This window comes from Arvicanthis niloticus, chromosome 6 (genome assembly GCF_011762505.2).
Source record: "Arvicanthis niloticus isolate mArvNil1 chromosome 6, mArvNil1.pat.X, whole genome shotgun sequence".
NCBI classification, from domain to species: domain Eukaryota; kingdom Metazoa; phylum Chordata; class Mammalia; order Rodentia; family Muridae; genus Arvicanthis; species Arvicanthis niloticus.
The window spans coordinates 41,395,231-41,410,909 of NC_047663.1; the positions used below are offsets into that span (position 1 = coordinate 41,395,231).

Below are 15,679 nucleotides of genomic sequence, written 5' to 3' on the forward strand. Positions count from 1 at the left end.
CTTACCCCTGCCATTTGAAGGAGGCTGTCTTTTTGTTCCTTTAACATCCATCCCCCTGTGGCTCCCACGCTCTCTGTAGAGCCCCAAAGCACTGAGCCACATGCAGGAGGTAGGCTTGCTGGGCCTGTACTAGTTTTCCCGTACTAGGAAAAACACAACAGAGCTCCACAGTCCAGTCTGCGTGGATACCCCAGGCCTGTGACCTGGCTTCAGAGCTGGGAGGAATGAGAGAAAGGGAGAGTGAATGGCAGCAGGGGGAGGCAGGCCCCTGGGAGCCTGTTCCAGACTCTGCTCACACAGAGGATGTGCACGAGCGGAATGTGTGTGAAGCAAGCAGGGTGTGGGGCAGAGAAGACAGAAACCAGTCAGGCCACTGTGGTCACTAGGAGAGGCTGAGACAGAGCAGTCTGGAGAGCTGGCTCTGGTCTGGGTAGGCAGCGGAGGTGGAGGAAGCTGAGCTGACTCCCATCTGTCGGCCTGTGTGAGGGGAATGTCTAGACTGGACTCCTGACAGGCTTGACAAGGGTCGAGGCCAAGAGTGTGCTCCCAATTCCTCCTGTGAAAACTCAGTTGCCTGTGGAGTATTGAGAGATCTCTCAGAAGTGGCTAAGAATGTGCTAGAACCTCATGCTTGAATGGGGACAATGATTACATTATCTATCGTTAAGACCACATGGGTGGGTGTCACCTCTCTGTGGTAAACACAGCATCTAATGGACATGCAGCAATAATTAAGAATAAGAAAATAAACCCAGGAAGGCTCTTGCAAGAGCCCTGTTCATCCTTAGACTCAGCCCAGATGCCACCTCCTTGGGGACATTCACTCAGCCACCATGACCAAGCCTTTTCTGTGTGGTTGCAAGAGGATGCAAGGGCTGGTTCTTGGGCATGTACTCTCTAGACTCTCAACCTGTAGGTCAAGACCGCTCTGGCAAATCTCTATCTCCAAAAATATTTACATTGCAGTTCACAACAGTAGCAAAATTACAGCTGGTGGAGTAGCGGTGAAAACAGTTTTATGGTTGGGGTCACCACAGCATGAGGAGCTGTGTTAAAGGGTAGAAGTGTCAGGAAGGTTGGGAGCCGCTGCTCTGGACAGAGCATGCTCAGTATGGACAGTCAACTAGGCAGGGAAGATATGGGACTTGGAAGCATTAAAGAGAAAGAAGAGCACAGAGAGAGTGGAGTGAACCTCCCTGCCCGAGTCTGTACACCAAAGCAGCTCAGGCCAAGGTGGGGCAGACCCTGCCCATGATGGAGGCCCTAGGGTCTCCACTGCTTCATGACTACTGTAAGGTTTTGCCTCATCCCTTGGCAGCTACACAGACAGGAAGTGCAGCACCACTGTCTCCAGCCTACACAGGACAGACTCCTCAGCTCACTTTAGGAGCAGCTGTGATGTAACCCTGGCCAAAACAGAAGCAGCACTTCCCCAGCAGGATTTTGAAAGAGCTACCCTCTGAGGCTCAGCATGGGGGGGGGGGGGGGTAGTTGCTTCCTGAAGCAGAACACACAGAAAAGAGCTACAGGCATCCAGCCCTCAGTGTGAGCTAGAACAAGTGACATCCAGTGGGGTGTGGCTCTGGGGTCAGTGCACATCATGGGACATACCTTTCATCTCTGTGAACATCTCCCTCCAGCCCATACCCTGTGACCTGACAGCAGAGAGTACTCACTAGCTTCACAGGGGCACTTCCATCTCTCCCAACATCTCTTCCATGCTGAGCAGGCCAGGCTGCCTGCAGCCTCCTAGGTCACTTTCTTGGGTTGGCTTCAGTCTAGAGACTGCATTTCCCAGATGACCAGGGGCCTGATCAAGGAGGGACATTCTTTCAGGCTGATTCAGCTCCTAGACATACGTGGTTGTCCCCTTGTGTGCAATGCCTGTGGGCACACAGCTAGCACTGGGACCATGTCCTCTCCCACTGTGGCAGCTCTAATGAGCAGAAGAGGGGAGTCTAAGTGAGAAGGGAAGGAAAGTCACTGGATAAGAGCCATTTGCCTGCAATGATGGCTGAGAACAGATGACAGGAGATGAAAGTCCCCAAATACCACAATTTGCTGAGCCACTAAATCCGTAACAGAATCTGGGGAGTAAAGGCCCCTCCCCCCACAGCCAGTCTCCCTCAGCAGCTGTCACTTGGCTTGGCACACCATCAGAGGGAGACACCCTGGCTCCATCTCTGTTCTCTGTTAAAACGAGGGAAGAACTCTGACTCTATAAAGACACCAGTGTGTGCCGGGGCTCAGGACAGAGTCGGGTCCCTGCTCTCTGCCCCACAGCACCCAGTCTCCTGTGCCTGCTAGGACTGCCCCAGCTCTAGAGTCTCACGAACTCTGGTTTAGTTGCTGTTTTGAGACAGAGTCTCACTCCATGAGCCAACGTGTTCAATCTTACTGTACTTCAGTCATTTTGACAGAACTTAAAATAAGAACATCCCCGAAAGCTGGGCAGTGGTAGCACACAGCCAGGGGATACATAGAGAAACCCTATCTCAAAATAAACAAACAAAAGAAAGAAAAGGAAAGCACTTCCCTGTTTTCTCCTTTTTGTCCTCTACACCCTACTGTAGAAACACTGCACCCTGAGCGTCACCTCTACTTGGACAGTGTTAGGTAGCCACCACCTCGGTCTACTTCTACAATACTTTCACCACTCCAAAAGGAAATCTAAGCAGCCCTACCACCCCTGCCCCTCCCTGCTGTCCCTCGGAACAGCTACTCTCTCCCTGTTGATGTGTCTAGTGGGTATATTTCCTGTGATGGAGTCTTACAGTATGTGGCCTGTTGTAGCTGGCTTCTTTCAAAGTTTGTTACCCTGTATTGATATGTTACTGCTTTTATGGATGAGTCCATTGGACAGTAATATCCCAGTGAATAGATATACCACGCTTTGCTGATCCATTCAACCACTGACGGACAAGGAGGCTGCCTCTGCCTTTGGTAAATGCTTCTGCCACTAAAACCGATGTACCAGAGTCTTGTCTGAACACCTGGGGGTAGAATGATGTCATTGCTAGGCCAGCCATGTCATGATTGTTCTGTATGCTGGGGAGCTGTGACGCTAGAGCCATGCTTTCTCCCTTTGTGCGGCATGTGGGTGGCAAGCAGTGACCTCTACAGCTGCTCCTATGCTCTGTCAAGCCCCACATCTTCCTAAACCCTACAGCAACCCCCTAAAGATGGCTGGGCACCAGGTCATTCAGGGCTGGACCAAAGGGAAAAAAACACCAGGAGCCTGGGGACAGACATCCCATTTCTCACAGTGACAACACCAAGTCTTTTTTTTTTTTTTCTAAGGAGCTGCCTGCCTCCTGGGACTCTCCCATTCCATAAGCCATCTGGCTACTTTGCCTCTGAAATGAGTTTCTCGAGTGGGTTTTTCGGGCCTAGGAGGACCACAGTGGGTTGAGCACAGTCCCCCCTTCATTTTGAGGCAAGAGTAACTATGGGTAAAGTGCTGGCAGGGGCTGTCTGCAGTATGGGGGGACTAAAGCCTGTGGTGGCACATTAACCCAGCAAGCCCAGAAACAATGACCTGGCTAGAACTGGCCATTCATACAGGGAGCCCCATAGTGTTCAGGTCCTCTGAGACCCCTCACTCTCCAGCAACCTGTAGGTCAAACACGGAAAGCATATCCATGCGTGTGGCATAAGGGCCCCGCACCTGTCAGGTTGAAACAGAAGCTGAGAATGCCCAAGATATACATCATCAGGCAGGGAGCTGCTCAGAACAGCAGCAGCCGGGTGGTTTATGGGCCTTGTGAGTCAAATGAACATGTGCAGAGAGCATAGCCACGCCTGTAAAGCGGCTCTCCTACCACTTCTCATGGAGGCTCTTAGCACTTGACTAGAGAAGTGAACCTCCCTCTGGGTAGTGTCCACTTCCCACAGACAGAGCTCAGAGCTTTCTAAATAGCCTCTGTGCATTGGTCTCCAGACTGCAGATTCAAGAAGATAGAAAAGACCTTGTCTTTAACTGTCTACTTATTTTCTGTATTTATGGGGCTCAGTGCCTAGAGGTAAATACTGGGTAAAAGCTGGGTGCAGATGGCAGGATGATGATGGTGATGGTGGTGGTGATGATGAAATAACTCTTCACCTGTCCTCACCATGGAGTAGGTGAAGAATAGATTCTCATGTATACTTTATGGCTGTAAGAGACATCTCACAGGGGCTTTCTCAAGCCCAAGAGCCAATAGGACCGGAATCCAGGCCTGTAGCCCTAGTCTTGAATTTAAAGATCCCAAATGAATCAAAGGTGGCCTCTTGGGCTTAGAGTGCCCCACCCAGGAATCTAGGACAGTGGTTCATGCCTTAACAAGAAGCTGAGACATGGGTTCAAGGTCAGCCTGACCTATATAGAGTGAGATCTCATCTCAGAAGAAAGAAGAGGGAGGGATGTGGAGGCCTGGCAGCCTTTCTTCCCGATATGTCCTAATTGCTTCTTACTCCATCGAGAGTAATGCTAGGAATTGGGAGGTTAGTGTTTGACACAGACAGAGTCTGCGGCTGTAGGTAGGGGTGACAGCGAGAAGTTTCTCCTTATGTTTGTACCTTGCCTTTCTGTGACTGCCTCCATGTCACCAGAGGACCAGGACGCAGTCACTCCAAGCAAGCTCCCTGGGGCAGGCTGAAGCCCCAGCACTGCCCAGCACTTTCCTGGGTCAGAGGGAAAGCTCCTCCTTGAGAGGTAGGGAACCACCACGGGCCAGAGAAAGAGGGGCCCAGAGCTGTCAGGCATCACTGTGCAGAACAACCCAATTCTCTGGTTCCCTGCCTTCCTCCAACAGCAGTATCCTCTGGAGGGGAGGGAGGCCAACCTCAGTGGCCTTAACTTGTGCATGGGCCTCCCAGGGTATAGAAGGCTCTGTGCTGGGAGGTTCCTGAGAAACAGAACCGTCCCCCTCCTCCCTTCTGTCTGCTTCCTGTCCCAGGCAGGGACAGGACAGAGACTCCACCATGCTTACAACTGACTGGCTGACTGGGACAAAAGGGGGAAGGGAAGGGAAGGAAAGCAGGTGAGCCTGTGGCCTCTTAACCCTGTGACACCAAAGCTCTGCTTTTCAGATAAAGTCCTACCAGCTCCTGGATGTTCTTCCTGCCTCTCCCAGTTCCCCAAACACCCAAAAGAAAAGGAAGGCTGTAGCTGACAACGCTCTGGCCAAGACTTGGCTGAGAAGGCTCCTAACAGCAGGGCCGACAGCGGCAGCATGCTGCCGACTCTCCACATGGCAGGTTTTCAGAATGACACTGAATGAACCCCTCTAGGAGCCATTCCCAGAGAACCTGAGAGAACTTGGTGTGTACCCTGCTCCACCAGCCCCAGCAAGAGAGGAGGGCACGATGGTGCCTTCCAGCTCTCTCCCTTCCTGGCCCCCAAAGGACTTAAGTGGAGCTGGACACAAGAGTCCTGGGTTGACAGGAGCAGGAGGGAGGCGGGCCAAGCTTGGGAACCATCTTGTTCAGAGGTATTTCTAGAGCAGGCACAGTTCCTTCTATGGGCCAGTGTGAAGCCACAGGGAACCCACACGCAACCTACTGCAGCCAAGGGCCACAGCTCTAACCTGCAGAGCCCCCTGACTCTGAGGGAGTGGGAAAGAGCCTGAGTCACCTCTGCTGGGCTCAGCTATTTTTGTCCAACTCTAGTTAAATATAACTGTCTGAGCCCAGGTTCTAGCTGTGGCTGACAGGACATCAAGTGTTTGCTACTTGATGCCTACATGTCTTTCCTGTTCCATTTGCTACCTCCAGTCATGGCTATTGAGGCAGGTAGGAATCGGCACCTCAGCTTCTCCAATTCTGGAGCCTTCTGTGGGATGAGCCACCAAGTGTCCCTGGACACCATGCCTTGGGACCAGTGCTGCAGGAAGCACCTGTGCTCAGCACATTGATCCCTGGGATGCCATGCAGCTTGATCATTTGCCTTGGCAACTGGGTCTTCTGGACCAGCCAGTGCTCTGGCAAATACAGGGAACTCTTGTTTAGGTTGGGTGGGGCCCGAGCGCCCTGGCCTCAACCCCCTGCTTCCTACACTGCCATTGAATATCCATCAGTCAGCGCTGGGAGCTCCCTCAGCCTGAGGAGACCTGTGGGGTTGAGACCCAGCCTGCTCCCTGACATGCAGCCCCAGCAGCAACAGCGAAGGAGCCCATCCTAACAGCAAGCCTTTCTTTCTCCTCCCAACCGATGCAGCACGAGCTGGGGGGCAGCGCTGGAACAGGCTGGCGTGTGCACACTCACTAGGTGCCAGCCTACTTACAAGTTTCTCAGTTTTTAAAATAACCAGCAGCTCGGGTACACTGAGCACAGTGTGTGTTGCTGGAGGCGAGGGCTCCCGTTTCCACAGCAGGGAGAGCACAGCACACTGTCCCCGAGTGGGCTTCCTCAGCATCTGGACCCATTCCTGTGGCTCTCCTGGTGGACAGGAAGTGAGATACTATCCACCCACCTGTTCCAAAGCAGCCAGGCCATGGGGACCATCCTTCACAGGGTGGGGGTCAGCTCAGACCTGCTTTGACTGGGTGGTTCTAGGGATTGAAGCATGGTATACACACACACACACACACACACACACACACACACACACACACACAAGGCAGGTGCTCTACCACTGAGCCACCCTATCTCTGGTACTTTCCCAGCTCTTAGTTTGAGACAAGGTGTCATCAGTAAGTTGCTCAAGCTAGCCCTGAACTTACTGTCCTCCTAACTCAACTACCTAAGTAACTGGGATCACAGACCTACTGCACCCCAGCACTCAGCCTTGGGCCCATTTTTTTTTTTCATTAATTATCCACTTTATATCTCAGACCCACTTTTGACAGCCAGGCTCCATGGCAAATCACTGGGTGGATTCAAGGCAGACATTTCCTTGAAGGGATGGGGGAATCCTGGTCTCCCTCTTGGTAAGAGATAATTGTCGTGATTCAGAGCCCTGACACTCTTTCTCCTGGGACACCCAAAGCCCAGATGACTCAGTGCATCCAGCCCTGGTGGCAAGTGGCTCAACCACATCCACCTCCCTGGTCCATTGGGCACACTGGGTTTCCTGGAATGAACAGTCCTCTGCCTCGCCAGCCCCTGCTGGCCACAGCACACAGCTCAGTGTCACACTCTCCCCTCCCTTCCTCTGCACCCACTCCAACCTCTGTGCTCACCTAGAAGAAAATAGGTTGAGCCCTGAAACTGCCACCCTACAGAAGCCTGGCAAATGGCAGGGCCCTGGGGGTTGCCAAGGAAACCACAGCATTCTGTGTCTGCCCACTCACTGGCTGCCTGGCCTATCTTTTCCACTCTTGCAGTGAGAAGCGCCACCTTCAAGTGAACGTCACCAACCCAGTGCAGTGCAGCCTGCATGGGAGGAAGTGCACCGTCTCTGTGGAGACCCGGCTCAATCAACCACAGCCCGACTTCACCAAGAACCGCTCGGGCTTCATCCTCAGTGTGCCCGGGAACTGAGCGCTGCACATCCGAGGCCTGACCCAGGAGAGCAAGTGCCTGAGCCTGGCACAAGGCAGGCCAGGCCCTCGGCCTCTGCATCCCACACACGTTCCACCTCGCATCCCGGGAGCTTGGCTAATTGCTGTTTGCCCTCTAATGCCACTAGAAATCAGCTTGCAAGGCCTCCGCTGGGCAGGGCTCCTCTGCCTTCTCTGGGGCCCTGCCCATGAGCTGTCTACCTGGCTTTCTGCCTCTGCCTCTGCCTCTGCCTCTACCTCTGCCTCTGCCTCTGCCTCTGCCTCTGCCTCTGCCTCTCAACTATCCATCCCCCTGCTCAGGAAACCAAAGATCCTCTTCAGCCTCCTGGGCTGACAGCTAGACCACTCCCCACCTCACAAGCAACTGGACGGTACCTGTAGTTGGCAAAAGGCCAGTGGCCACTGTTGACCCCAGCACAGGGATGAGAGGCACGGAGCTCAGGACGCAGTTTCTGGAGCCAAAGCCACATTCTCCTAGAGGTTTGGATCCAGCATCCATGAGCAGGGGACTTAGTTCTGCCCTATGACCCTTACCTGACACCTCCTTCCCCAACATGATTGCAACCCTTGGGGCCTAGCTCAGAGCCCCTCAGACAAGCCCTACCCCCAGCAGCCAGCCATAGCTACCAGGTGAGCAGGTTCAACTGCAGAGCCGTCTCTCAGCCATGCTCAGCCAGGATCCCTCCTTCCCAGAGCCTGTCTGTCCCTGGGAGGTCTTTTGCCACCAACATTCTAGCCCTGGACTTTGTAACCACTTCTCTCAGAGATACCCTGCTGCTACTCCAAGGACTAGTTTGCTTAACTCACAGCCCATGCCCACTGTCATCAGAACCTTCTTTCTTGCAGATTGCCAGGTTGCTAATCTGACGTCCCCTCTGTTGTAAACACAGAGTCAGGACCTAGTGAGGAGGTGCAAAGAGAAGACCATGCTTGGCGCCCGTTCCCCTAACCCTCTGGCTGCGCCTTCTCCTCACTGGAGACCTGGAACTCTCAGAGAGCCAAAGCACACAGGACCTAGTGGTGGGAGGCAAGACAAAGCTGCAGCAAAGAGCGTGGAGTCCTGGCACTGCCGGCCAGGCCAGGGTGCCACCCATGCCACATACCTGCCTGCTGGAGCCTGGCCTGAGCCCCCTGCCCCCAGCCTCAGCTGTTGAGGATACGGAGGCCTATGGGCGGCACAGGCTTACTGTGGGGAAGCCTAACATGGAAGGCTTGTAAGAGGCGAGCTGCGGGAGCGAGCTGTGGGACTTTCAGAGCCAGGCTCATATTTTCTTCGCTTTTGGCCAGACTCTACTCCCTAATTCGCACCCTGCCACCCTAACCTACCAAGTGCCTATGCGATGCCTTCTGTGCCTTGCCCAGGGCCTGAGGGAGTCACCTGGCTGGCCGTGGTGTTCCAGCACCTGGTCTCCTACCCCTTTTGCAGAGCTGTGGGGACAGGGACGTTTACACTGCAGGCAGTTTGCAACAAAACTCCTGTTGCCAGGCTGCCCTCGGGAACCATTCTCATCCCCTGGTCAGCTGCCCATACAGCGCAGAGGTGCCACCAGCCAGGGGCTGGTGGACCTGACAGAACCACGTGACTGGAACTTCACCTTCCCATCCACTTACAGCCCCAGCTTGTTGCTTTACACTAGCCATGCTCAAGTGTGTTCATACACACCAAAGCAGGTCATGCCAAAGAGTTGAAGGTCAGAGGGGGTGGGGCTCTCCTCCCACCCTCTGATGTAGTCTGGGACCCACTGAGGGCTGCCCTGTCCATAAGCACTTTCTTATAACCTAAAAGTCAGTGTGCAGCCACTAAAGGACCTAGAACTAGGGGTGTGGATGATCACAGAAAGAGCACCGGAGAGGACACAGTGATTGTATGCATGGAGTAGGGGTCTCTTGAGTTGATGAAATGCAGTTTATGGTTTGGTGCATATATTCCTATTTTCCATTAAATTAACTTTATTTCTAAAGCATATTTTGATTTACCATCAAGAGCAATAAAGCATTAAATCTTATTTTAAAGGTGTTCTGTTTATCATTGAAAAATAGTGAAATTTTAGCTTAGTCAACTACCATTCTAAAAGATAGGAGAATTAAGCACAAATTATGTAAAATGGAGGGCAATTTGCCTGAGGCTTTTGAACAGAAAAATTAGGGAGCAAGAAGCAAGCTGTATGAGGAAGGAAGCTGCACGAGACCTCCTCAGAATTCAGTCAAGGCACTCTGCTCCGCCATTCTGAAGCCAGCGCGCTAGAATCCTAAACACACAAAGGATGGTACAGATTCCTGCAGAAGCCTTTGGGCCAGCACGGCCTCTTTCAGGAGCAAGAGGCACGGATAAGGTAGAGGCCCCAGGGCACCCTAACACCCAGGGGCTCAGCACTGCATGGTCTTGTAGTCACTGGCAGACCCTGGGACCCACCAGAACAGGGGGAGGAGCCCTAAGCACCGGCCTCCTGACAGTGGGTACAGGGCCAGCCAGAGAACATATTCCTGCTGCCCTTGTCCCAGCTGGCAGGCAGACCAGATACAGACGCCTAGGTGGCAGTGCACTTGGGAGACCCAGAGCTAGGTCCAGAGCTAGATTCCTCTGAAGTTGAACTGTTGAGGCACCAGGAAACCTGTCCACCCCTGCTGGCCTTTGGGGCAGGAGACACTGAGCAAGACAGGCCCAGGGGAGCATGGGAGCGGCAGCCTTGGTGCCAAGGCAACACAGGTGCCCATGAAGGACTTATGTGGCCAATACTGCCTGGCCCTCTGTGGCTTGATAGGCCTGTCTTGTGACCCCACACAGGAAGGCCCCAGGGAGAACCTGCCCAGCCACTAAGCCAGAGCTGACTCCCCCCACCACCTCCGTGCTGTTTTAATCACCTAAGCCTCTTCCAGTCCTTTCCCCTAACTCCCCTTCTACCTGCAACCCGATTCTCCACATACAAATCATGCATTAAAGGTGCCCCCACTGTGTTCCCAAATGGCAGAGCCACAAAGAGGATGATGGATGGTCAGTGCATTTTATTGAATCAGCACAGTACAAAAATAAATAAAAATAAGGGAAGGGGAATTAAATTACAGCCAAACCGAGCTTCATGACTCTTGTCAGGTTATAAACCATACATACTCACAAACACACACACATACATACAAAATGAGACAAATATAAATTAATATTAACAATATCCACAGTTTGGTCAAAGAATAGCTACAGAAGAAATTTCACCAAAAAATAAAACCACAACAACAACAAAAAAAAAACAAAACCAAAAACATCACGTGTGTGTAATTAGCAGTATCGGATGTACAGCTATGGAGGATTCTGGGCAGGGGCGGCACATTTTCTTCTCATTGCAAGTTTAACACTGCTGAAACAAAACTAAATTCTAATAACTGCATGGAAAGAATACATCAACCCTTCATGGTTGTAAGGAAAAGAGAAAAATCCAATCCTGAACTATGCTCCCATGGCTCGTTCTCAGCACGCGTGGTTCTCACCGCCATCTGCGCTAAGGTTTTTTTTTTCTTAAGACACAAAATGCGCCTGGTTCGCATGCACAGTACCACTGTAAAAGCAACAAGAGTAAAGGGTTTTTTGTAGATTTTTTTTCACATTTTTCTTTTTTTTTCTTTTCTATCTTGTGTGTGTTTGTTCTAAAAGTGTCTTCATAGCAGCACGTCAGATGGGTTCTTTGCTCGAACACTTCAGTCTAGCAGTTGTCCTTTACACAGCACTGAAGACCAATGCAAGGGAGAGGACACAGGCTTCACAATGGAACTAAGGAGCTTTCCTCAGTCGCCGACCACTCCTGAAATATGCACCTTCTCAGCAACAACAAAAAAAAAAATTGTTTTTAAATTAAGTACAAAGAGAAGGAAGCAGTCAACCAAGCTGGAATCCTGTTACTGCAGCCCAGTGGAACAGCTCCAGGCCGGCTTCAGCGGCTGGCAGGCTACAAACTCGTGTCCCCCTCCTCCTCGGACTGGACACCAGAAGCTCTTCCAGCTGCCCCGTGGGGCTCCAGGCACGGTCACTGTGGCAGCAGGATCTGAGGATGGGCGGCATGAAGCCAGCCCAAAGGGGCTACAGCAAGGCCCACACTCAGCAAACCCTGCAGGATTTCCAGCTCCGCTCCCTGTCAGGCCGTCTGAGGGCCCAGGATCCGCTCTCTAGGAACCCAGATGAGGGACTGGGGAAAGGCTGTCTGGTCCAGTCAGGTCCTCTTCCCCACCTCTGTGAAGATGTCGGGTGAAAGGCTCTGCTCCGGGCCTCTTCAATTGAGACCTCAATTTCACAGCTTTCTCTTTATATGTGACTTTTCAGTAGTGCTTGTGCAAGAAGTTGGCTGCCACCTAGAACCTGATCCTATGCAAGGTAACCTCTGCCTTCCCAACTGTAGCCCTCGGGCCCCAGCACCCCAGGGGAGCAGGAGGAAGAGGAAATCCTCCTACTGTCTTCACATTGCTCTTTGTTCCCCAGAGCTGGAGTGAGGGCCTTGCAGGAAGATTCGCTCCCTTCTCTTGGATCGCTTCCAAACCCCAAGCCACCAGTCTTGGAAAATTAGAAAGAAAAAAAACCATTAAAGTCCAGAGTGTGTTATGTAGCCGACAGGGCTAGGTGGGCACCACACCCAGCAGCTGGAAGTGTTCAGCTGGACAGTCACCAAGCTTCCAAACTGATCAGGAGTCACACTCAAATCTTGTAATTGTCTCCAAATGCAGCTGTCTCAGTAGGTTGCACAGAGCAAAGCCTCCTCTCCAGGAGAAACTGAACTGCCTGGAAACAGCTTAAAATTAACAAGGGGCAGGGGTGGGAGACAGCAACACCCTGTCGCCCCTATCGACTGACCTCACCTTCCCCCAGCGATGGAGGACAAATACCATGTGCACCAGTGTGTACATGTGCACCAGCAAGAGGCCTCGGCATGTAAGTGGGCACCAACTTGATCTCAGGCATAGACACCCACCTGCCCAGAAGGCAGCGTTGCTAGTGGGTCCCTAGTGGTGTCCTGGCTTTTTACACAGGGTGACTGAACTGTGTTGTTCAAATGGAAAAAAAAAAAGAAAAAGAAAAAAGAAAAAAAAAAGCTCACTCAGGAAAGCAGCTGCCCCTTGCTTCACCTCATCCCTTAGCTGGGACCCAAAACGGGAGAGGAATCCAATGAGCAAACCACCTCATTAACCAACACTAACGTGGGAGCAGAGACAAAAGGATGGGGAGGGGAGCGCCATCCTCCCAGGAAAGGAAAGCCCTTCTCCCTAAAAAGCAAGCAGCAAACCAGGGCCGTGCATGGTCAACAGTCAAACAATCTTTGCACCAGACCCTCCCAGGCTCCTGCACTGATGCCCCAGGGCAGTGGAGATCTTGCCTCACAGCCTCCTGGGTCCTGAGTCAGGACAGCCGGCTCCAGGAGCCTCTGAGAGGCTGAAACAATACCCAGACAAGGGCCGATTCCTCCTGGGCCACCAGCCACAGCCACAGCTCCAATCATGGGACAGTGGGAATCCTCATCTACCCTGGATCCATCACGGGTACAGGTGACATGGGCAAGTCAGTCCCTTGAGTCCCGGAAAGTGAGCGGTCAGCAGCCGAAGTGTCTCTTGAATGCATCTTCTAGATTCATCAGTTCGAAAGTCCCCAGAGTTCTTGAAAGGGCTAAAAATAAACCCCAAGGAAAGAACATGGGAAGAGGCCCTTGTTGGCTTTGCTAGACACATACTGTACACAAAACTTGATTCTTTTAGTAATAAATTTTAAAAACAAATGGAATCCTTGAGCCAGGATACCGGCTACAGGAGCTCACCGATCGAGCCCCAGGAGGAGTCGCTTCTTGTCCTCCTGACCGCTCTCGTTCTTCAAGTCAGAGAACACTTGTGTGAAATAGTGTGGGTCAGCATTGATCTGCAGCATCTTGGAGCTCATGAGGTTGATAACTGAGAGGCAACGGTCCCAAAAGGCTTCCTTGCAGCTCTCCACCAGGAAGGGCTTGAGCGGGTAGGAGATTTCATTGCCCATGTAGGAATAGGAGAGGTACAGACAGGTCAGCAGGACAGCCTGGAGCTCGTGGTCCGAGCCTACCTCAGAGGAGATAACATCCCTGCAGAGCATGTAGAGGAAGACCACATTGGCCGGTGTGATGAAACCCTGGTCTTGCCAGCCCTGCAGAAGCAGGGAGCGGTCCACGCTGCGCAGCCAGAGCACGGGGTCCGTTGGGGACAAGTGCTTCAGGCGGTAGCACCGGCGGCAGAGAAATTCACCCAGGCAGCGCAGCAGCTCACTGGTGGACGCCTGGACGATGACCCGTTTGGGTGTCCCTGCAGAGGTGATGGCAGGGTGCGGGGCCTTCTTGACAGAAGAGGAGACCCCAGTCTGGGAGCCAGAAAGCTGGCTGGCTGGGGGCGCGGGCGGCTGGGCCGGCGGGGGCTGGGCGAATGTGGACAGGTTGGCACAAGACAGCGACTTCTTCAGGTTCTCATTGTTGAGGTGCGCGATGTTGCTCTGGTAGCTGCTGTTGGGCTGCGCCTTCTTGGAGTTCTTCTTCTTCGCTGACACCGCCACGATCCTCTTCCAAGGCAGCACCGAGATGATGGAGTGCCGCTTCAGGTTCTTGTCCTTGGCGTTCTTGCTGTTCTGCACGGCCGTGTAGTGGCCTACGGTGGCCGCGCCATCCTCAAACAGTGTGGCCTTCCGATAGCTGGGGGACAGGGACAGCACCGTGCCCATGGTGCCACTGCGCGCCCGGCAGGGGCCGGCACCCCTGCGCGCCCAGCCTGCCGGCTGGAGGGGAAAAAAGGCTTACCGAGCCTGTAGCGGCCGCAGGGAGAAAGGAGGCGCTCCCGGGACACGACGCGTGGAGCCCTGCGGATCTGCGTGGAAAACAAGATGGTTCTCAGCCCCGGGCGGGGCTCCGCGCCGCGCCCCTCCGCCCGCACTTCCGAGGCCCGAATCCCCGGGCTGCGGCCCCGTCGAGCCCCAGCCTGTGCTTCCACTGCGGCACCGGTCAAGCGCCGCAGCGGCCGCCGCAGTAGGAGTCCAACCAGGCCGCGCACACGGCTCCGGTCCGCGCAGGCTTACCCGCAGGCAGGCTCCCGCAGCAGGCGCCGCCGCTGCGTCCCAGGCCCTCCGCAATGCGCGCCGCGGCCCCGGGGCTCGGCGCGGCTCGGCGCGGCTCGGCGCGGCGGCGGCTCCCAGCTTCTGTCCAAGGTTCTGCAGACGCTGCGGCCCCGCCCCCGCCCGGCCCCCGCCTGCGTCTCCGCCGCGCACCCGCCGGCCCCGCCCCGCCCCGCCGCGCGCCTCGCAAGCTGCCTCTCGGGATCGCGCGCCGCGTCCACATGCCCGCTCGGTCTCGCCGCCAGGTCGCGGCCGCTCGCGTCCTCAGCGCGAGCAGCGCACGGTGGCGCCTCTAGTGGGCGCGCCCCGTACGGGTCGCGGCGCGGGCGGCGGGAACGCGCGAAGCCCGGTCTCCGCCTGGAAGCCGCCAGCGCCGCACGGCCCAGGCCGGCCTCGTGAGCCCCGGCGCCGCGCAGCAGAGCTCGCCGGGCGGGCGGGGCGGAGGGCGGGCCCCGCCCAGACACGTGCTGCCTTTGTTCCCGCCGCGGCCCCCTCCGCAGAGGCTGCGGGCGTTGTGGAGAGCTGGCCCGGGAGCCCAGCAAGGGAAAGCCGCGTCCCGCATCTGCGTAAAAGCTCGGCACCCATTAAGACTCTAGAAAGCCAGGCCAGAAGGGCGAGGGCAGCCTAGAGATCCTATCATGGAGGCTGTCAAAATCAAGCTGCCGCGCCTTTAGGACAATCTCTTATTTGGCCGTTTTAAAACTTGATAACAGTAAAATTGCAAATAATAATAAAATAAAATCTGGTTCTGACTACCGACGCATAGTTCACAAGCAGCCTCCATAGCCTTCACAAAGGCCACTGCCGATTTACAAGTCACTCATTTTAAATTGGTTCTGAAGCCCCAAACTGTGAAACAAGACAACCTATACCTTAACTCAGACTCCCAACTTTGAACCTAAGAGAATTCCTGACAACACTTGCAACAGTTGAGCCAACTACCTAAAACAAGAATCTTGTTGAGGTCATTAGGCGAAGTACTTGCAGGTTAGAAAGTGCCAGTTTCTTTATGTGCCCAAATATTTCTCTGCCAACACAAGCAGAAAGATTTAGGGACAGTGGTGACCAGAATGGAAAATGCCCTGCGTTAGTTTTTCCAGGATCT

General features: G+C 54.0%; 2 protein-coding genes across 3 annotated transcripts in view; one reads left to right on the forward strand and one right to left on the reverse strand.

The window, feature by feature from the left end:
- Myo1d (myosin ID) overlaps positions 1-9,487 on the forward strand; it is a 281,386-nt gene extending 271,899 nt beyond the window's left edge. For both annotated transcript variants that reach the window (XM_034505907.2, XM_076936190.1), the window contains exon 22: positions 7,305-9,487. In XM_034505907.2, the coding sequence (XP_034361798.1) occupies positions 7,305-7,461 (157 nt within the window). In that variant the 3' untranslated portion in view covers positions 7,462-9,487. The remainder of the gene's footprint in view (positions 1-7,304) is intronic.
- Positions 9,488-10,469: 982 nt separating this feature from the next.
- On the reverse strand, positions 10,470-14,650 carry Cdk5r1 (cyclin dependent kinase 5 regulatory subunit 1). Its single transcript, XM_034507155.2, has 2 exons — positions 14,539-14,650; positions 10,470-14,330 (listed from the first exon to the last, which is right to left on the reverse strand). The coding sequence occupies exon 2, from the start codon at positions 14,185-14,187 to the stop codon at positions 13,264-13,266; it is 924 nt and encodes a 307-aa protein (XP_034363046.1). The 5' UTR covers positions 14,188-14,330; positions 14,539-14,650; the 3' UTR covers positions 10,470-13,263.
- Between the last annotated feature and the right edge of the window lie 1,029 nt (positions 14,651-15,679).

What these genes read in the sequence shown, in the direction of transcription:
- Cdk5r1 (XM_034507155.2), bottom strand. Translation starts at nt 14,187, where the DNA reads ATGGGCACGGTGCTGTCCCTGTCCCCCAGCTATCGGAAGGCCACACTG.